This window comes from Erythrolamprus reginae, chromosome 1 (assembly GCF_031021105.1).
Source record: "Erythrolamprus reginae isolate rEryReg1 chromosome 1, rEryReg1.hap1, whole genome shotgun sequence".
NCBI lineage: Eukaryota > Metazoa > Chordata > Lepidosauria > Squamata > Dipsadidae > Erythrolamprus > Erythrolamprus reginae.
Window position 1 is genome coordinate 311148055 of NC_091950.1, and position 23457 is coordinate 311171511.

General features: G+C 41.7%; 1 protein-coding gene across 4 annotated transcripts in view; it reads left to right on the top strand.

Annotated features, from left to right (window-relative positions):
* Window positions 1–21439, top strand: part of AKAP7 (A-kinase anchoring protein 7) — a 77642-nt gene extending 56203 nt beyond the window's left edge. For 2 of the 4 annotated variants that reach the window (XM_070733522.1, XM_070733524.1), the window contains exon 8: window positions 20179–21439. In XM_070733522.1, the coding sequence (XP_070589623.1) occupies window positions 20179–20333 (155 nt within the window). In that variant the 3' untranslated portion in view covers window positions 20334–21439. Of the gene's footprint in view, window positions 1–11133; window positions 11274–19261 lie in introns of those variants that run through there. The other 2 variants (XM_070733526.1, XM_070733523.1) reach the window with 2 other exon arrangements.
* The last annotated feature ends 2018 nt before the right edge of the window (window positions 21440–23457 follow it).

Below are 23457 nucleotides of genomic sequence, written 5' to 3' on the forward strand. Positions count from 1 at the left end.
GCTGCACTTGTCCCATTTGCATCCAGCAATAGCAACCTCAAGTCCTGTGACACTTACGCCATCCCCCATCTTGTGCACCTCTTGCACCCTGCAGCAGCCATCCCAAGCCCCGCTGTGCGTGTGCCTCCCTGCCCTTCACAGGAGTTAACTGTCTGCTAGCCTGTTTGCAAGCAACCTGGGACTTGCAACTTCTTGCTGGTTTCCCCATTGACTTTGGTGATTGAAAGTCAACAGAAAGTTGTAAGGAGGTTCTTGAATAATAATCCATGTACCTCACTTAATGACAGCAGTAAGGTCTTCCAAGATTGCTGTTGCTAAATGGTGTTAGGTCCACATCACTTGTCACTGGAAAGTCTGATTCTGATTACCATAAGTAATAGAGGGCTATAAAAGCGAATCCTGCATTGGGTTGATATATTATACTAATCGATAATGTTTAGTATCGTGCTTGGGTTTATCTTAATGAAGTATCTGAACAAAATTGCTGTGATGTATAAGATATGGATTATGGCTCAGGTTATGGCATAAATGCAACTATCTTGATTTATTCAGAAAATCTTTATTTAACAAGTAGCAACTTAATGTGGTGAAAAAAGAGGCTATTCTTTACAGGAAGAATGTATACATACATATGCATATATAAAGATTAAAGCATTTTTTAAAAAATTCAAATATCTTTTTTTAAGGAATTGACAATGTACATTTGTATTCATGTAAAAATACCATACAAATGGATGATTTCTATTTTAAAATATCACTGTAGTTTTAATGAACTAAATACATAAGGGAATGAAAATTCCTAACAGTAAATTTTAACTCTTACATACATAGTTAGATTTAGTTTAGTTTAGTTTATTGTCACTGTACATGGTACAACATAATTAAATGTCATCTTCAGTTTACATTGTAACTATAAAAACATAAACATACATCCTTTACATTCTGTATAATTGAAATTGAAAACCCAATATTGCACTATACCATAGAATTCAATATGGTTATTGCCCTGGGATAGAGACTGTTTTTCAGCCTATATGTCCTTGTTTTTATTATCCTGTACCATATGCCAGATAGTAATAGTTCAAAAAAAGAGTGCTCAGGATGAAATAGGCGTTGATTGCTTACCTGAACGCCTCTTCTCGTACGGTGAGCGGGTACAGCAGTCACATGGGTTGCTCATGTCCAATCCGGTGGAACTGAGCCTAGTGTTAAAAAAGCTTGCCGGATCCGCCCCTTCCCCAGAATTCGCGAATCCATAGACTAGGCTCAGCTATGAAGCTCTGTAGTGTTCAACTCTTATTGTTAGAGGAAAAAGGATTATAGAAGGTAAAGAAGACACATACAAGGGCGGGAAGTGACTGCTGTACCCGCTCACCGTACGAGAAGAGGCGTTCAGGTAAGCAATCAACGCCTATTCTCCGTACTGAAGGAGCGGGTCCAGCAGTCACATGGGACATACCCAAGAGATGGTCCCTAGGGAGGGAGTAGATTGCTATCGTGTGAGATAACGGATTGGAGTACCCTTCTGCCGAAGGCAGCGTCCGCTGAAGCGTAAGCATCAATCTTGTAGTGCCTGATGAAGGAATTTGGCGAGGCCCAAGTGGCTGCTTTGCAGACCTCCTCCAACGGGGCTTGAGTCGCCCAAGCGGCCGAGGTGGCTGCGCTCCTGGTGGAATGCGCTGTGATGTTCCTTGGGACTGAGAGGGAGGCCGATTCATAGGCCTTAGATATAGTCCCTCTGATCCAACGGCCTATTACTGTTGAAGACACTTTGGTACCCATGACTCTGGGGTGATAGGCTATAAACAGTGCTTCTGACCTCCGAAAGGGTCCAGTGCGTTGGATATAGATTCTCAGCGCTCTAATAAGATCCAGGGTCTGCCATCTAATTGCCAAGGGATGATCTCGTTGGAGGCAGAAGGATGGTAGGACAATATCCTGAGTTCTGTGGAACATGGAACTGACCTTGGGTAAGAAGGTGGGGTCCAGTCGCAAAACTACCTTGTCCTGATGAAATTGACAAAGGTCCTGCCTGATCGAGAGGGCAGCCAACTCCGAAATGCGTCGTGCAGAGGTAATAGCCACCAGGAATGCTACCTTAAAGGATAGGTACCTGAGGGACGCCGATTTTAAGGGTTCGTATGGTGCCTGCGTGAGGGAATGGAGAACCCGTGGCAAATCCCAGGATGGGTACCTGTGGACCTTGGAAGGTCTGAGGTTGGCTATGCCCTTGAGGAATTCCTGAACTTCAGGGAAGAATCGGAGAGGCTGTCTGCGGGGACCCCCTAGGACAGATGAAATGGCTGCCAGATGACGCCGGAGGGTGCTGGTGGAAAGTCCTTTATGGAAGCCTTGCATAAGGAAGGAAATGATTCTGTGTATGGGGATGCACAGAGGGGAGAGACCTTCCTGTAGACACCACTGGTGAAACTTGGACCACGTGTGGTCGTAGATTCGATTGGTCGAACCCCTTCTGGCCTTTAAAATGACCTCCACTGAATCGGGGTCATGACCACGCAGTTCTAAGTCTCTCCTGATAACAGCCAGGCGGTGAGGTGGAACCACTCCGGGTCTGGATGAAATGAAGCCCCCTGCCGCAGCATATCCCCCGAAACGGGGAGTCGCCAAGGGTCCTGGACGGACAGCTGTTGGAGATCCGCGAACCAGGGCCGGCGGGGCCAATGAGGGGCGATTAAGATTACTCGGGCCCTCTCGGTGAGGACCTTGTGAATCACGTCCGGGAGAATTGGAATTGGAGGAAATGCGTAGAGTAGGCCTGGAGGCCATGGACTCCGGAGGGCCAATTCCATCCCGGGGATGGAAATCCAATTCCATCCCGGGGATGGAAATCTGGAAAAGAAGCGAGGGAGTTGGGCGTTCGCATTGGTCGCGAAGAGATCCAGGATTGGTAGGCCGAATCTGAGGCTGATTTGATGGAACAGGTCTTGATGGAGATTCCACTCTCCTGGGTCTATCGTTGCTCGAGATAGCCAATCCGCCTGGACGTTGAGGCTCCCCGAGATGTGGTCTGCTAGGAGCGACCGAAGATGTTTTTCCGCCCAAAGGCCTAACTTGAGGGCCTCCCTCATGAGGGCCTTGGATCTCGTGCCCCCCTGTCTGCAGATATGGCTTTTTGTGGCAATGTTGTCGGTGAGAATGAGAACGTGCCGGTTGGGAATGCGAGGAGAGAAATGCTTCAGAGCCAGGGAAACGGCTCTTAACTCTAGCCAATTGATTGGCCTGGAAGCTTCCTCCGGGGACCACGTGCCCTGGGCTATCATCCCCTGGGCGTGGGCGCCCCATCCCGATAGACTGGCATCTGTGGTGATGACAAATTGATCCGGGCACCTGAACGGGGATCCTTTGTCCATGGCCGGAGACTTCCACCACTTGAAGGATCTGCGAACACTTGGTGGGATGACAATGCGACGATTTGAGTTGCTGTGCCCCGATCTCTGAAAGGGTAATAGGAGCCACTGGAGTTCCCTAGCATGAAGGCGAGCCCAGGGAATGATGCCTATGCATGACACCATCTTCCCCAAAAGGGATGACAGAGTTACTATGGATACTGAAGAATTAGATAAAATGTTAGAAATTAACTCCCCTATACTGAGTTTTCTCTCGGGAGAGAGAAAAACCTGGGAGGATTCTGAATTAATAATGGATCCCAGGTGTAAGATGGATGTGGAAGGTTGGAGGTGACTTTTTTCAAAGTTGATGGAAAATCCATGGTCCTGAAGGACTGACATGGTGACAGAAAGGTCTGTTTTCACTTTCTCTAGGGAGTTCCCATGAATCAAAATATCATCAAGATAACATAAAATGTGGATGGGAGACGCCCGGATATAGGCCGCCAGGGACCCCAAGAGCTTTGTAAAGACCCGAGGGGCCGAGGAAAGGCCAAATGGCATCGCCCTATATTGGAAATGCCTGCCTTGAAAGGAAAAACGTAAAAATTTTCTGTGGCATTTGGCTATAGGAATGTGGAGGTAGGCCTCAGTGAGGTCTAAGGAGACCATGAAATCTCCCGTGTGGATGGCGGCCAAAATAGAAGATAAGGAGTGCATCTTAAACTTCCTATATTTGATGAATAGGTTTAGCTTCTTTAAATCCAAAATAGCTCTCCAACCTCCGGAGGACTTTGGAACCATAAATAGGATGGAGTAAAAACCTAGGCCCTTCTGACCGGAAGGAACCGGTTGAATGGCTCTGATGGACAATAAATGAGAAATGGCCTCCTCCATACGGTTACAATCTGAGGAGGACCTGGGAGAAGGGCAGGAAATAAAACGTTTCGGGGGAGGAGAAATAAATTCTAAAAGAAGGCCTGTTTGAACAGTGTCAATGACCCAGGGGTCCTTGGAGGTGAGACGCCAATTAGAGGCGAAATGGGCTAGGCGACCCCCTATGGGAATTGAGGAAAGATTACCATCTAGGTTTTTTTGAAGCCCTGTTAGAGGACGCTCCCCTTTGGAAGCGAAAACCTCTGCCCCTGGAGTTCCTACCTTGGGAACGAAAGCGGGGGGAATACTGACCTGGAGATCTCTGATAGGACGCCGCTTGATCTTGCTGGCGCCCTGGGCGACGAAAGGACTGCGTTTTGGTAGCCTTTTTTGTGGTTGGACCCAAAACTTTCTTCTTGTCCGTGGTTTCCGTGAGGAGAGGATCCAGAAGATCACCGAAAAGAAGGTCGCGCTTTAAGGGTCCCTGGGATAACTGCCACTTCTGGCGTACTCCCGCTTGCCAAGGGCGAATCCATAGGAGTCTTCTTGCCGTTGTAGAAGCTGCAATAGACTTAGCAGAAAATCTAGTAGATTGCAAGGTGGCATCAGCCACGTACTGGGCAGCTGCAAAGACCTTGTTGAAGTCTTGTTGACCTCTCAAGTCATCGGGAGGAATATGCTGTTGAAGTTGGCGAAGCCACAGAAGCATGGCTCTGGAGAAAAAGGAAGCTGCTGCAGAACTTTTAATGGCCCAGGAATCTGCGGTGAATCCTCTTTTGAGCATTTGTTCAATCCGCTTGTCCTCTGGGCGGAGGACTTCCTCCGCTTCGCCTGGCACAGCCGCTGCCGAGTGAAGGATCTTGACAGGTTCATCCGGTTTGGGAAAGGATAGAAGCTCTTCATAGGAAGAGGAAAGTTTGTACAACTTTCTGTCCTTGGTGGAGGGATTAAGGCCAGAGGCTGGGAAATCCCACTGTTTGAGTAAAGCATCTTTAAACAATTTAGGCATAGGAATTACCTCGTTATCCTCCTGTTCCTCTGTGAAGTAAGGTAAATTCTCCTCCGGGGGATCAGTGGCAGTGGAGGCTTGTTTCTCCTGGGCCGCTAATCCCGTAGAAATTCTAGCTTTGAGGAGGAGAGATTTGAATAATTGAGAAGGAAAAATAGTAATTGGAGAAGGAACCTTTATTTGGGATTCCTCATCATCTGAGAGGCCTTGAAAGGGATCCTCATCATCCTCCATATCCTCATATTCGTCCTGAGAGGAATCTGAATCATCCTGAATAGGAGCTCTAACCGCTGGGGAAGAACCCAAGGGGCGGGAGGGACGAGGAGGAGGAGGAGGTAAGGGAAGCTCATTGATGGTGGAGAGTTTGGCATCAATGGCCTTGGACAACACAGCAAAAATAGATTGGAACTCAGGAGGTAAACTAGAAATATCAGCAGGAAAGGCAGAAGAATCCCTAAAGGCCTGGGAGGATCCTGGCTGGGGGGAATCTTCAATAATATCTGGTTCCTCTGGACCTATGCCCCATAGGTTAGGTTGGGGTCTGTCTAGGTTAGGCTCATCCAGAGATAACACAGGGACCCCAGAAGGAGGTAGATTAGAAGCCTCTGGGGGGTCTTGACTACTGAGTACTTGGGCCTGTACTTTCAAACGTTTTGCTGATTTGTCATGGATTCTTTGTAGGGCTAGGTCCCTTCTCTTCTCGGCCCTGGTGACCTTGGTCGAGGGGCGGGCCCCTGGAGAAGAGGAGGAAGAGGCCTGGGGGATACTAGTAATCTCATCGCCTGTAGGCCTGGCCTCTCTGGGACCTTTAGTTGTGCCTCTCTTGGGAAAAGTAGCCATAGTCTGACAATTAACAGAAGACAAGGCTGAGCCAATAACTGAATAATTAAGGAGAAGAATTTCAAGGACTTCCCAAGAGGAATGGATCCTGCTTCGAGGCCTCGAAGCTGCTGAGACTTGAGGGCAATCTGGGCAAACCCAGAGTTCGTGTCCCCAAATCCAGCGGGGCCAGCCTCCCTAAACTTTTTAATTAAGTAAACCAAGGCACTCTGGTTGGAGGCTTAGCCGGTGGAGAATTAAGCCTGGGCGTCCCAAGACCCGCTCCGGGATCCACGCGGTGGACTGAGGCCTACGCGGCTGGCAGGGAGCCAACACGAGAGGCCTAAATTTAAAAAGGGCGCGAAGGCCTTCGCGCCGAAAAATCGCTCCGTAATATTCTTAAAGGGGAAGCGATGACTAAGTCCAGGAGACTAGAAAGACGTCTCACTCCGCAGGAGGTATTTTTTTAAGCCCTTTAATAATATACAATAATGAATCAATAAGTCAATAAATCAATACTTGCACCAAGACCTCCAGGCCAAAGGATTAAAAGAATCCACAAGCGGCAGCGGGAATCGTAACCGGCAAAACCGCCGGGGGAAAACGAAACCGCAACTTCTCCAAGGAAAAAAGCCGAGCCACAAACGGCTGGCGCTATTAGTGCAAGTAAATAATAAGGATAAAACAATTCTTACTACTTTTGAAGGAAAAGATCGAAGGGAAGGTGTTAGAATGTTGAACGAGCTATCACAATACAACCGCAGGATATGCGAACTGAGCGAATTCTGGGGAAGGGGCGGATCCGGCAAGCTTTTTTAACACTAGGCTCAGTTCCACCGGATTGGACATGAGCAACCCATGTGACTGCTGGACCCGCTCCTTCAGTACGGAGAATGGATCTTTAAGAATGTTTTGAACTTTCTTAAGACAATGGGAGCTATAAAACTATTCTAAAGAGGGAAGAGGGCAACAAGTGATCCTCTGGGCAATGCTGTTAACCCTCTGGAGTGCTGTCCTATCTGCTACTGTCCAATTGGCAAATCATACACACATGCTGTAAGTTAAAATACTCTCTATGGTGAAGTGGTAGAAGGTCACCAGCAATTTTTCATTGTTGTTTCCTGAGAAGTCTTAGGCAGTATAATCTGGGCCCTTTTGACCAGTGCTGCAGGGGTGGGTTCTAATTTTTTAATTACCACTCTGTGGGCGTGGCTTATTTTGTGGGCATGGCTTGCCGGTCATGTAACCAGGTGAGAGTAGCCAGCCCAGCTTTTAGCGAAAAGCATTATTATTATTATTATTATTTATTAGATTTGTATGCCGCCCCTCTCCGTAGACTCGGGACAGCTCACAACAATAACAAAGACAATGTAAGAACAAATCTAATAATTTTAAAAACACTAAAAAACCCATTATTAAAAGCAAACATACCATGTATAAACTGTATAGACCCGGGGGAAATGTCTCAGTTCCCCCATGCCTGACGGCAGAGATGGGTCTTAAGAACTTTACGAAAGGCAAGGAGGGTGGGGGCAGTTCTAATCTCCGGGGGGAGCTGGTTCCAGAGGGTCGGGGCCGCCACAGAGAAGGCTCTTCTCCTGGGTCCAGCCAAATGACATTGTTTATTGCAAGGTATCAGCAGATATGTCCCAGTTCTCAGATATGCCCTATGTATTTTATTGTATCTATTGTTGTGAGCCGCTCCGAGTCCTCGGAGAGGGGCGGCATACAAACCTAATAAATAATAATAATAATAATAATAATAATAATAATAATAATAATAATAATTATTATTATTATTATTATTGATAACATTTCCCCAGTTGTTCAATTCAGTCCTCAGCTCTTGGTCACTTTTTCCTTGCTCTTGTGAGTTTTGGAGTTTTAGTTGGACATTTCTGAATTTTTTCCTAGGATTTTTCTGGACTTTGTGAATCAATCTGGACTATTGTTTTCTGATCTTCTTTGCCTTCTGTGGAGTACTGGGGAGCAGGGTGACTTGTCACCTCCCGCCCTGCTCATGGCTTGGAATTTGGTTTAAACAGTTGGCGTCAAAATGCCTGTTATTCTCTGGCTGGTATGCCCACCATTTTGGCCGTTCGATCAGCTGGCAGACGGTTTGTGTCTTTTACTGTAGGCATGCAATGTGGCTCGCCCTTTTTTTTACGACTTTTTTCCCCTCGGAGAATGCCTTTAAAGGGACTGCTGGGTTCAGATTATCTCTTGCAACACTGGGGCGATCCAATTGATTGACCAGAACCAGGCAGCTTTTCCTTCAGCTTTTGCTTGGAGGATGACTTTCTGTTTTGGTGCGATCGCATTTTCAGCACTTAACAGTTGTTAATTTTGGCATAAGTGCCATTTGGGCAACCATTTTGTCTGATGGCGAGTGAAGTTTTATTAAATTCTGCATAAGAATTTTAAATCCACATTTTTCTTCATGCTGAAATTATTTGGACATATTTCATTAAATGTTTTTAGAAATCAAATATCTGTTGTCATTTCACAGTTGTAAAATGAAACAAAAATTACACTTCTAGCATTTTTCCCAGTTAGTTTCCTTTTTAAATAAATAGGGCATTAGTCTCCTGAAAAGAATAAAATGAAAGAAGTTCCCACCAGACGTATTTTCTTTTGCTTTAATGACAGGCTTTTACTTATGCCCTGTAGATGTGTGTTAAGTAGTCATGTTTAATTCATTTGTTCCTTAGAATATGGGTCATGTGCTTTTTTTTTTACAAGTGATTTGACAGGCTGACAGTTTTTGCTTAAGCAAGGTTTCTTGCAAAATGTAGATGAAGCTGTTCATATGCATGATCGAGTTTTATAGTCCATCTTGACATATCAGAATAATTTATAAGTACCATATAATATCTGCCTGAAACGTATCACACTAGTATTTCCATGAAAGAACCTTCTGACTTCTGTCCCTGATAAAGTACCAAATGACCTTGGAACAATTCTCAGTGTTCTCAGGATAAGGTGTTCTGTTCACATTGTTGTAAATAACAGTTGTGATTCAATATTTTAAAACAATACTATGTTTTTGTTTGTGGATGATACTGCAAAGAATAAATTATTCTAGCAAGTCGATAGTAATTGGTTAAGACACAAAGTAGGATAGAGGCTTAATACATAACTTATTCTGTAATCAATTATTTTTTTCTTTTGATTTATTTTACTATTAAAGATTAAGAGAACCCAGTATCAGTTATGTCATCACATTATCCCTATTGGACTATAGGTTTAGCAATTATCTTACAATTGTTTAAGGTGTCTTAAGGGGAACACTAGAGGTTGCAGTGAAATATTAATTACTTTTCTGATGGTGATGGTAAATTATTGCTTTTGCTGAAATTTGGTGCTGCAAAGTTAAATTAGACTCAGTGAGCACTGCTTGTGGTGAAAACTAAGCTAGGCTATGGTTGTGATATAGACCTTGGTGACCTTAATATAGGTCAGCAAGCAGTGTTCTGTGGACCACTGGTGGTCTACGACAAATTTTTGATGATCCATGGAGAAATCTTGGCCCCTGGTCGGATATGGCTGAGCAGCACCCCCTCCCCTTTAAATAAAATTATCCAAAGAATTTTCAGAATGACTGATGTATAAGGTCAAACCATAATGGATTTTCAATTTTTGCCCTCGTTACTTCAGTGTTGATGTCTGCTTCTGTCTATAGAGCACTACTTCAGGGTATGTCCTATCTCCTGTTTGGCATTTTCTCACTTTTAATGTTTTCCCCCTCTATGACTAATCACATAAATAGAACCAAGCATTATCAAGCATACAGTATTAGATGAAGTCTAGAAAAAGATTTAATACAATGATACCTCAGTACTTGACTACGGTACTTCAAAATTTGTTGAATTTGGTACTTGATGCATTTGGATGTGAAAATGTTGTTCGGTACTCATTGTTTAGTACTTGATGCACTGCAAAAGGAAGTGGGGAACAGCCACAGGGACGGGCAGGAAGTTGACCATGCTAGGAAGGTTATTGACATAGGAAAAGTGACAGATAGGAGGTCCTTCCTGGCTGAAACAAAGGGACATGTGGTAAGTCATATACTGAAGTACTAATGTATTGCGTGTGTATATATGTCACATGTTTTTGCTGAATTTGAAAATTAAGGGAGATTAGGATAGATCTATTTCAGCCTTATTTTAGCCTCATCAGCTAGCCTTACCCTCACTGGGACTTGAACCTGCAACCTTTGCCTTGTAAAGCAGAGAATTAACCTCTAGGCTACAGTATCCAATCCCTTCAGCTCTGCACCAGGGAAGGGTTACATATTTTTTGTAGAATCACCCTGGTGTATTGAAAGAACATCACAGCTCCTTTTTTGCCTCTAGGCCCAACCCAGGGCCATTTCCAAGGTAGTTAATTTATTGATAGCCAACAATCTATTCTGGATGTGTCACATGTTTTTGCTGAATTTGAAAATTAAGGGAGATTAGGATAGATCTATTTTGGCCTTATTTTGGCCTCATCAGCTAGCCATGCCTATATACATATATAGACACACACATATATACATACATACACTAAATAAAGATTTTGCCTGTCTCTGGTTGCATTCATGCATCTTCATAAGCTTTAAGTGAGGTAGAGTTATAAAATTACATGAATCCTTTTAAAATTGAGATGAAGTGATGGAAAATATTGTAGCTCTTATATTTTTGCAAGTATTACAGCTTTTGAGGCATAAAAGGGCAGGAGGAAAAAAAATGAGAAGGAAACTCTGCCTCTAACATTGTCCCAGCTGTAATATTTAAAACTGGCTATTAATACAACCAATTATTGATGGTGATAAGGTACTGTATTTTGACATTCTAAGTTCCTGTGCAAAGAAATTGTGAAACGTGTGAAGCACCCATGTGTGTATGCGTAAAATAGTGTCACTGTAAACCCCTCCAGATGGTAGGAATACTTTTCCTTCTCTACACCTATCAGTGCCGAGGACAAAGAGGTGGAGCCTTTCCCATTCTTTACAGCAGAGAGCTGGCTGCTTTCTCTTTCCCTCCCCTCAGTGTGTGTGTATGTGTGTGCCTTTATGTGTTCTTCTGAGTAGAATGAACAGTTTGCCTTCAGAGTCGAGAGCAACGTCCAGTTTACAGTTTGGGGTGGTGCATACGGAAAGGACGAGGAGGAAAACCAAACAGTAGCTATCATGGGCCAGCTGTGCTGTTATCCTTTTGGGAGAGAGGAAAAAAAAATCAGTAAGTCTGATTGTTTTGTGCAATGCCAGTGCTGGGTGCAGCTATTTCAGAATGTAGTTTACTGCTAGGAGGGGGAAAAAATCCAGCTACAGTATATTCATTTGGAGTATGGGACATTCTCACCTATACTTTAAATTATTATTATGGTTTAAAGGAATGCAGGTAAGTAGAAACTGAATATGTATTGAATATGTATATATCTGTTTATATACATGCTGTATTAAATTTCTTAGGCTAGGAAACAAATTTTATGTCTGTAACTCTGAATTATGGATGGTTATTCTTTTAGTGCATATAATGAAATATGATTTAACATTGGGGTGTGTATTTGTTTAAGTTATTAGAGGTACCCTATCCGATAGGGCAGTGTTGCCACACTAAATCTCATTTCAATTGCAGTGCTTACTAGCAAAATGTAAAGGACATGGAGGACTAAAAAGACAGATGATTTGTTGCTGTTGTACTTAAAAATAGGGGAAGGATTCTCTAGTATTTTTGTTGCAATGCATTGCACCCCTTCAAAGAAGGTCGTCTTTTCTGAACAGCTGCCAGGCACGTTTTTGGGTTTTATTCAGATTATAGAAAGGGCACTTCCAGAGATAAATTTTATTGACTCATTTTACAATAATCATTTCAATGGGATGTTCATTTTTAATTGTGTGATGTCAGACTTCCTATCAGAAAACTAATTGAGATGCCTGCCATATCCTAAATTTAATTTAATTTTAACAGGGAATATTTAGGGGAACTGTTTTTAATGTTGCATTTTTGTTTTATTTTACATTCCATTTCTGTTTTTGCTGTAGTTAGCTTTAATGACAAACTCTGCAGTTGTATACACATATCCTTGTTCACTTAGTGGAATTTCCAAATAAACAGTTATAAGAATATTATAGTAGCTGACCAGTAATATCACTAAGATACTTTAGCGTGGCAGACCCATGATTTAGTCACTTTATTGCTTATTTCCTGATTCTAAGTAACCTTTAATTAATCTAACACTTCCTTCCAATTACTATAAATGAAATAAAATACAATAGAGTACAAAAATAGATTCTAAGAATGTTGGCTGGAGATCCAATGCAGTTCTGAGAAATTTAATGAGAAGTGCAGGATAAGAGCCAGGTTTAAAAGTAAGAGGAAATGAGTAGAAACGTTGCTGAAATTACTGACAGAATCTTGGGGAAAAAAGTAAGGGAGATAGGATGAAACAATGGGTCCCAAAGAAATATTTTTATACTATTTTGCTAAGAAATCATGGAAAGATTAAATAAAAGGCTAATAAATCAAAATTCAGATTAAGTGAAGGTCAGATAAAAATATATAGAAACATAGATGATAACTAGATAAATGCAGATATCTGCATTTCCACTTCACCATGGTATGTTTTCAAATATTAGTCTTTTTTCTTTATTTTATGGAAATATATATATATTTAAATCAATAATTATTGTCAAGCTTCAAAGTACCTGCACTTCATTAATCCCTTTGACTGCAAAACTTTTTTAAATATATTCTTTCACCAAATATCTGGGTGGGGTTTTTTAAGGCTAAAAATACATTAAGAAAACTGAACTTAACTGAATTAGTATGAGTACAAGTTTGTGACATCATAATATAATACGAATGAAGTTTGTTATAAAGTTTGATCTGCCACATACAAAAGGAAAGTTATCATTTTCTATGTTTCTATGTTTCTATCATGTAGATTATATGACATGATTATAAAACAATATTCTTCAAAATATACTTTCAGATCTGTTTCTAATATACATCATTTTTGAATTTTTAACTAATGGGACAAATGAGTTTGATTATACTGGGATATTATTTTAGACTAAATAATTCCCACTTTTAATATTGTAATTATAAAGCAATTTAAAGACATGGAGATCCTTTTCAAGCATTTCTTCCTTGGTAGTCATTCTTTTTTATACAGAATAAACAATAGTGAATATATTATTTAGAAAATTAAACTTCACAGACTTAAAGATTTAATGTTAAATGTATTTAATCCAAGGACTGAAATGTTAATAAGATTTTTCTTAATTGGGGCCATTAACTTTGTGCATGCAAATGCAAAGTTGAATTATGAAGCAAAAATGAGACAATAACTTTCATTGTCTATCTTTGGCCTGTATCTAAGATGCTTTGGTTAAGATTGCAGGTCAACATGGTTGCTTTCCCCCCAATGCAAAGGAATAATACATATAAAAAAATAATCCAAAAGTGAAAATATATTAGTTGCATAAGATTTAATCCAGAGTTTGAAATGATATTTTCCAATAATATTGGTTTGTAGAATAGATCACTACAATATTGGGGCATCAGTGTGGACATATCTCAGTCAAAAACATAAGACTGAAACTGCAATTGATAACATAGAACAGTGATAGTGAACATTTTTTTGGTTCGCGTGCCAAAAGGTGGAGGTGTGGGTGTGCTAGCATGTGTGTACATGCCCACATCCCTTCCTTCCCCCCATGCATGTGCATTCCCCCTGCACATGCGCACAGGCCTTTCTGAAGCTTGGTAGGCAGTGGGTTTTTATCGGTGCGGTCCAGAGTGCCGCACCAGTAGGAACCCATTGATGATGCAATTTTTGGCTATTTTTTTCTGGAATTTCTGTGTCGGAAGAAGCCCTCCTGCCCATTCTCATCTTAATGCTGACCTTTTTTCTTTGTCCAAAGCACAGCTGAGAAGCTCCTTCTCAGGAGACGCCGGAAAAAAGATTGCTGAAAATTGCATCATCGGTGGGTTCCTACCATTGTGGCACTCTGGGCTGTATCGTTAGGAACCCACCATTGATGGTAAGTGAAAAAAAATGCCCAAATGGGCAAACCAGAAGTGCATTTTTCCAAACTTCCGGTTTGTCCGTTGGGGGATATATATATATTGCCTCCGGGGCTTTAGAGAAGCTTCCCTGAAGCATCTGGAGGATGAAATGGCCTTTACCAAGGCCAAAAATCAGCTGTATGTATGATGCTGGTGCTGAAACTCCCATTTTGCTCGCGGTGGCACGTGTGCCATAGGTTAGCCATCATAGACATTGACCTTTTGGAAGAGGTCTACAAAAGAAGCAAAATAAAGAGTGTGCAGGTAAAACTGTTGATGGCATAGATGAGCTTAAGTCAAAGATGAGCTTAAGTCATAGATGAGCTTAAGTCAAAATATCAAATTGCTCCAGCAACCAAGAGGTTAGGCAACCAAATATATTTCTATTGTGTCTAGTATAAGATCACTTTGCAAGAACAAATATCCCCAGTGTTAACAGGCTAATAGGATGATGAAATATGAATAGAAATACAGTATAAAAGGACAAAGGAACGCCTGTAGCTCCATGGCCATCACATATATCCTGGATGATTAAACAGGACTGGCTCTGGCTTATACTTGTATGAGAATTCCAGGGTTGAAGGCTAGTTTGAGAAACTAAAGGACATCCTAGAAGAAAATAACAGTATTGAACTTAATTTTGCCAAGAAAATTGAATGATGCTCTCAGCAGATTGAATTTGACACGAGGCTATTTTTATATAAAATTGGCTTTTTACAAAAGCTGATTCTCCATTATGTTTATCCTCAATTCAGGCCTATCACCAGGCACATGAATATGCATGTATATGAGAAGAGATGTGTGTGAAAGAACAGTTCTGCATGTTTACAACCCTGTCTGATTTATACATGAACTTTGCAATTATAGCAACTTAGCAATTTGCCATTTCTGATGGAAGTTGCTTTTCAGGGGCAAATGCAGCATAGCACAATTTGGAATTGGGTGATCTTGTCCTCTTTAAATCAGCTGGTATCCTGTACAACAGCATATCTACCTTCTTTCTGACAGTTAGAACAATTAATCAGTGGAACAACTTGCCTCCAGAAGTTGTAAATGCTCCAACACTGGATGTTTTAAAGAAGAGATTGGATTACCATTTGTCTGTACGGATAGGAAAACTATGGTTCAAGCCAAAAGCTATGGCTAAAGTAGGGATATGAAAACCACAGCTCACTGTGTTTGGCCTGCCAGTATTCTTTAGTCATTCCTAAAGCTTGCCATAATAATAGAGCATAACTATGGAGCCTTATTTTCCTCCTTGAATGTGCATATGGGTTTGTAAGAGTCACTGTGGTTTAAGGCATCCATTCACTTCTTAAAATTCCTGACCTAAATTAATGCTATGTGAGTAGAGAAGAGGGGCATACATGTACACCGTCCAGAGTCATTACTGAGATGGGCAACTATAGAAATCAAACAAGTAAAATAAAAGAAGAACCAGTGTTCCTGTTCCTGCTTACTTTTTCAGAGTTGGTTTTAGATGCAAGTGACATTTTCAGTCCATTACTTATGAGTTGCTTAGGAGCAAAAAGTCAGTTTCACTTTAAAAATGAAAGCTTTACAATAGTATTAGTTTCATAGCAAAATATAAATTGACTGTATTCAATAGAGTTGTATAATTATAAATCGCATTTTGCTAGGAAAGTGTATGATTAAGCAGCTAGGGCATATTACATTTTCATTGAAAAAGAAAGCACTTCCACACTGGCAGCATTTCCATTTTCCAGTTCCTCACAAAGCAGTTTCATATTGACCTACTATATATTTCTACTAATATTAAAAAACCAAGAATACTATGAGTTCATCAGGACTTAGCAGTTCTGTTTCAACTAACAAATAACAATATGTCACCCAGTACATGAGAGCCCTGAGAGCTACCATTTAACAAATATCCCTCTACTCCACAAAATAAATTGCCAGCACCATGTTTTTCATACATCCCTTTAAGTGGATTCATTTACATTTTTCAAAAGAATTTGAGTGACAGCAGTGATGGCAAGCTTGAAGGCACGGCAATCTTTCAGTGGCTTTCTAGCATGTTGTTGATGATATCTAGCATTCTATTTGCATTTAAAAGCTCTCTGTGTTATGAAAGTGACAGAATAGCAAGTCATTACTTTTTCAGATGCTATTCCCAATACTAAGACCATGGTTGCATGTTGGCTGGACAAAGGGAAAAGAAAAGGAGGAGTTTGGCTTCAGGATCTTATGGGTAGAGAGTAACTGGTAGCTTGAACTCAAAAACAGTAGGTGGTGAAGAAAAGTTTCTGACCACCAGGAAATCCCAATATCTCATAATATTTGCAGAATTGCAAAAGGAAAATATTTGTCTTGCTCCAATTTCTGCCTTATACGATCACTGTGGTATGGAACTAGTCCAAGAGTGTTTGCAAGTATGACTTATGAAGTATATTGGACATAAATGGGAAATAAACAGGATTTCAAGCTAGGAATCTTTAGATAATATTTACAACATTTCAACAGTGTGTCAATTTGGAAAAATAATTTCATAACTTAAAAAAAAAAGCGATTTTTCTGGAGGATAAGCTTTATGTGACTTGCATTTCTGTTTAAAGTTATTTATTATATGTTTCGTTATTACTGCTTAATTAGTTTTCAATAGTCCCTCTGCAGGCTTTCTCATCTCAGCCACAATTTTATAACTTCAACAAGACTATAACACAAATTAGTCCCGAATTGCACCAAGATTTATATTTCAAATTCCTGTAAGAAGATGATTTTCAGAGTATAAGATGAGACTGGGTAATTGTTGGATTAGGAATTTTCTTTGGTCAAAAGAGGTAAATGGAAAAGCCATAATTCATGGAATGAGACAGGCAAAAAAGGCAGGCTGCTTTAAGATTCAGGCAAAGAACTGATGAAGGATTAAGTTCAGCCTCACTATATAGATCAAACCAAGAAATCAACTCTACAAGAAGGCTCAAACTACAATATTTTTTATTATTGGCTATAGTAGGAGACTCTTGCAAACCTGACCGTTCTGTACTCCCACCATATTCATGTAAATTAGGCATGTTGCTTAGGCATATCTTCTTGTTTTAGACTCAGACTTAAGTTGTGTTTTTGCCCTTGTTGCTTTAGGACAGTGATGGGCAACCTTTTGAGCTTGGTGTGTCAAAATTCGCCAAAAAACCGAGCATAACTCAGGTGGTGTGTCACCTTGAGAAAAAAACACTCTCACTCTCTCTCACTCTCTTCCTCCCTCTCTCATCTCTCACTCTTTCTTTCTTGCTCTCTCTCACTATCTCTCTTCCTTTCTTTCCTTCTCTCTTCCTTCCACTTTTTTCTCTTTCTCTCTTTTCCTTCCTTCCTCTCTTCCCCTCCCTCTCCCTCTCCCTTTATATTTATCTCTTCCTTCCTTCCTCTCTTCCTCCCTTTCTCTCTCCCTCTCGTTCACTTTTCTCTCCCTTCCCTCCCTCCCTCCTTCCTCTCCTCTTTCCCTCCCTCTTTTCCCCTTCTTTCTCTCCACGTCTCCGGCGGGCAGACGGCTTTGCTAACCGGCACAAGGCTCAAGCCAGCTGCCCGGGAAAGCCCTGTGCCAGCCAGGAAAGCCGGCTTTACGGGAAAGCAGCGCGCTTTTCAAATGCGCTGCTTTCCTGCTGCAACTCTTTCCTGGGCAGGGGGGGGCGCCCGAATAGAGGGCGGCGGGTTCAAGGGACCAACAGCCGGTCCTTTTCGGGGCTGCGTTGTTGCAGCATATGAGGCTGCCGCTGCCTCCGCCTCCAGGCGAAGGGATCTCCTCGGTGGGTGGCCTCAGAGGCTGCAACAACGCAGCCCCGAAAAGGACTGGCTGTTGGTCCCTTAAAACTGCCGCTGTCGCCCACTGCGGAGATCCCTTCACCTGGAGGCGGCGGGGGCGGCAGCCTCAGACGCTGCAACAACGCAGCCCTGAAAAGGACCGGCTGTTGGTCCCTTGAACCCGCCGCCGCCACCTCTGTTCGGGCGAAGGGATCTCCGCAGTGGGCGGCAGCAGCTTGAAGAGACCAACAGCCGATCCTCATTGAGTTGAGTTTCCTTTGGCTTCCTTCGAGGCAGCAGGTGAGCTTTGCAGCTTTGCCTCGAAGGAAGCCAAAGGAAGCTCAGCTCGGGGGCGGGCCTGAAGCAGCCGCCGCCTACTTTGCCCCACGCTTCGGCCGTGCCGGGGCCAAGTAAGCTGAGGCTAGGCCCGTCGCTCCGGCTCCAAGTGCGGGGCCTGGGCGGGCAAGCATTGGGAGGGCCTCGCCATCGCTTGGCGGGAGAAGAGCTCCCCTCCACGCGATCCGGGACGGCATGGCCATCAACAAGTTAGTGCGCGGGGGTCCTGATGGCTTGCTTACGGCCCCCTCCAGCCGCTCTTGCAGGGCTTCCAGGCTTCCCGCGGGGCGGCGAAGAAGCAAAAAAGCGGGACTGGAGGGACCAAGACGGTCTGCAGCTGAGCGTCTGGAGGAGGAGGAGGAGGAAAGCCAGGGGGCGGGGAGGAAAGCGGGCCTGCAATTGGCCAATTTCTTTCTCGCCTTCAGGGAGAGGAACTGCTGCTGCTCTGCCATAGGGTGCTTTCCTCCCCGCCCCCTGGCTTTCTTCTTTGCCGCCGCCAGATGCTCAGCAGCAGAATGGAGGGGAGATTCGGGAGCTTATGGTAAAGTCTCGTACGTTGCCGGGGCCTGGGTAAATGGCCTCAGCGGGCCGTAGTTTGGGGACCACTGCCCTAAAGTTCCCCGTTTCTCCAGCCGCGTGTCACCGAAAATGGCTACGCGTGTCAGTGCTGACACGCGTGTCATAGGTTCGCCATCACTGCTTTAGGAACAGAACTGGCCTACAGTATCTTTGGCAAGGTCATCTTCCTTACTGCCCATACCAGATGTTCTTTTTTCTTTTCAACAAAGGAAAATATTTGCACTTAGAGTTGAATATAAACTGCAAGCCAACCCCACTCCTGGCTAGTACTGATGATGTTACCTAGTTTGGGTAATGAAATGTCTGCAGCAAAACAATCAGATTTAGGGAGCACCAGTTTTTTCAGGGGTTTTGGAACCAACGAAAGCAAGAGCAAGAGTGTGTATCCTGTGTGCTGAGGAGCTTTTCCCCAGAAGTGTGTATTTGCATGCAGTTTTCTCTGCTTAGTTTTACTGATTTTTGTCTGTTGTGGTGTACAGGTGACAAAAAGGGGGCAGAGCCAGATGATGCAGAATTGCTGAGCCTCAGCAAAAAACTGGTGGAGGCTGCAGTCCTCAAGGCGGTACAGCAGTACCTAGAAGAAACTCAAAACAAAAACATACAAAATGATTGTGGGACCCCAGTGAAAACTGAGGAGGTGGCCATTGGAAATAGCAAAGAAAGCGAGAGTGACATTAGTAGAAAATGACTGTTTTGGAGGCCAAAAAGGCAGGGCTGTAGCACCAACATCCATGTCTCTGCTCCCTACTCTTCAGAGTTATCCTTGCTGGCCTGATGTTTATGGTTTACTATCAGGTATCCTTTCTGAACTGAGAACACAGAGCTTTACAAGAGGCTGGTGCCAGTGCTACTGAAAATGATTATTTAAAAAAAAGACTACTGAACTCTGGGAAAGAAGATAAGACTGAGAGTGGAAAGGACAAGAAGGACAGAGAGATCCAAATCCCTCAAAGTGCCATCTTCTTTCTTGTATTCTTGACTACAGAGTTATTTCTCCATTGCTTTCTTTCTGTGCTGCCTGGAAGCAAAACGAATGGCCAAAGAAACGGTACCTTGGATTTTGTTCAGCAGAACTAAATAAAGTGTTTTGTTGGAGAAGAAGGCAATGTATTGTATCGAAGAGCAGCCAGCCCTGAAATCTTAATGCGAACCACAATTACTGTTCCCCAATAGAATGTAACCGGATATTAAATCTCATATCATGCTTCATTTTTAAGTCCAATTTTCACGCATAAATTGTATTTGTCTCTGATTACCCTTCACAGTAAAAAGAAAATGCATTCAAGCAAAATTATGTACTTTCTGAACAATGATGTATTTTTTGGCAATTTGTTCCATAACATTTTAATCACTTTTAATTGTATACAAACATATATTGTTATTTTTTTTCCTTTAGGGAAGAGCCTTGAAACAGCTCTAGTAAAGGAAGCTTTGCATAGAGAATTGTTGCCCCTGTTGACCAAAGTGAAAGAGATAAAAGAACTTTTATCCAGACCATCAATTCGGATGAAAATATACAAGGAACTGCTTGAACAAGGACAGCTTAGTTGAAAGCATCTTGGAAAATGTCACTGATCCAACTTATTTAGTGTCTTAATTTTTAACTGCAAGTTATACAGGTTAATTGTTAACGATTACTTACATATCCAGTTTGTATTGCTTCTTTTTTAAAGGAAAAGACGTACCTGTTTCCGAATAGTTGAAAGTGATAGGGAAAAATATTGTATTTCCCCGGAAATAAGACCTAACTGGAAAATAAGCCCTAGCATGATTTTTCAGGATGCTCATAATATTAGCCTACCCAAAACAATCCCCTGTTAGGGTTGTCAGTCAGACAGATGCTTTTAGCACCGTATTTTCCCCCAAAAAAGCCTTAGTGGGTCTTTTGAAGCAAAAATTAATGTAAGACCAGGTCTTATTTTTGGAGAAAATAAGTTAGGTTATATAATATGTAAGCTTTCTTTTCTAAGATCCATCCTATTTGGTAAAGAGTGAGGAAATCTGACTGAGTCAGAAGAAGCCAAGTCTATTGTACTGTAAGTAGGTACATAAGGACTTTAATGCTACCAATATTTATCAATACATGGAAATACAGTATAATGCTGTAGTATTGATTGAGAGAAGTCATGATTGTGATATGACTAATATCATCCTAGACATTTTATTACTGGCATGAGGAAAGTCAGTGTATAAAGCTTAGATGGAAACTTTCATTGCTTTAGAGTACAATGGTTTAGTACGATAGTACAATGGTTTAGTTTGAGTTAAGGATAAGTACAGTTTGGAGTGGAATTGCATGCACTATCTCACATATGAATCATCTCATTAACCTTTTTTTTCTTACTCACCATTTACCATATTGACCAGACCATGTCCTCCCTTACTTAGCCCATGTTTATTTTGTAATAGATAATACAGTGGATTATTTCTATGGCTGTAAACTTTATAACAAGGTTAAACTCTACCACTTAAGAGAACATTTTGTATTATCTTCCTGTCTTTTATCTATTTATGGTGATGCTTTGGTTTTGAACTACTTACTTTTTTAACACACCAAAATTTTAAATGTTATGTACAGATTCTGATGTTCAATTTTTGCTATTGTTTACATGCAAAACAAGACGGTTTAAAATGTTTTATTAATATTTGTTGTAAAATTGCAGCAGGTCATTTATTTCATCACTTGTTACGAGTATACTAATTTTAAAAACGGGGGGAAATTCAATAGCTTTTGTGAACATAATTTCTGAAATGTGAAAAGGGCTAAATGGGTGTGTGTGGGCGGGAGGGTAAGACACATCACACTAATGTTTATACAAATTGCATTTTCTGAATGCAGGCTTGTGCTTCCAGTAGATACATAAACTTCATGGGGTATGCTAGTCTCTGTCTTCTACCTCTGCAGGCAAATGATGAAAGAAGGAAGATGATCTCTTCAAATGCCTTAATAGTTCTTTTAATTCTCTTGCTCTTATTCAATCTTTAAATTCAGTTTGCCGTATACTCATTGTTGCTTCTTCCGAGTCCATTCAGAGAGGAACATTTCATACTCCAATTAATTGAACTTAGAGCTGCTGCTGAAGTTTATATGGAATCTGTCTTTGCACTAATAGATGTGTAGTTCAGTGCCAACATCTGCAGGATATCTGTAATCCAGAAACTGACTACAGATATACCATGGCCTGAAGGTTCTGAAGAGAATGCTACCTTTATGCCTTTACCTAAACCTGGGAAAGTAAGACCAGAGAGAGATATCTAATCCATCATGCAGATTGAACACAGAAAAAAAAAGGAAAACGAGTGTTGTGCGTACACGTCCTGATAGAGATATGATTTCAGCATTACAGGTAGTCCTCAACTTACAACCACAATAGAGCCCGAAAGTTCAGTTGCTGAGTGAAAACATTTGTGAAGTGAGTTTTGCTCCATTTAACGACCTGTCTTGCCACAATTGTTAAAGGAATCACTGCAGTTGTTAATTTAATAATATGGATGTTAAGTGAATCTGGTTTCCCCTTCGACTTCGCTTGACAGAAGGTCACAAAAAATGTGATCACACTGCAACCATCCTAAATAAGAACCGGTTGCCAAGCATCTGAATTTTGATCATTTTGATCAGGGATGGTGCAACGTTGTCAGGGTGACAAATGGTCAAAAGTCCCTGTTTTCAGCACTGCTGTGACTTTGAACACTCACTGAATGAACTGTTGTTAAGTCGAGGACTACCTATGTCAGGGAAGTTTAGGAAGGTAAGCTTCATCTGGGTACGTAGTTAATAATGGGAGAATTAAAATTAATGATAGATAAATTAGCGTGTTTATGAAGATGTACTTCCCCGCATTTCTTTCAGCTTCAGTATTGTCCAGTCTTGTCAGATTCACAGGAACCAATAAGAAACAATGTTTGTAAGAAAGGATAAGCTTATACATTTTGAAAACAGTGACTTTTTCATATAATAATTATTTTGTACAATTCCAAATATATTTTATAAGTGCGATGTTTTCCCTGTTTCCAAAGCCAAGATTTTAAATAGGTTAAAAAAAACACATCCAAAAACCTGCTTGACATGAGATTAAACAGAACCAGGATTTTTGCTATGTTCTGTTGACATGAACCTAAGGGTAAAATGCCTAGACAAATAAGCTTGATTGCTGGAATAAAAGTTTGAGTGTTTTACCTTGATGCCATAAGTGACAACCAAAGCCAAAATGTAAATAGATGTACAGTAGTCCCTCGCTATACCGCGCTTCACCTACTGCGGCTTCACTTCATCGCGGGTTTCTGAGGAAGTCGATCGGCAGATTTAAACAGCCCGCCGAACTCGATCGGCAGGTTTTTTTAAAAAAAAAATATATCTAAAATTGTAAATACTGTATTTAAATACTATATCTAAAATAAATACTGTGTGGGAAGCGTTTATAAACACTTAAAACAATGAAAACTTACCAAACAATTACAATATAAATACTTAAATAAGTACTATCAGTCGATAAATTCCCCATCGCGGATTTCACCTATCGCGGCCAGATCTGGAACGTAACACCAGCGATAGGTGAGGGACTACTGTATAATAAATCCATTTATTTCACAGGCTTGAGAACACAGAGTTCACCAGAACAAATGCAAACTATCTCATTCCACACTCAGCCCTGTCCGCTTATTTCCCAGACAATTT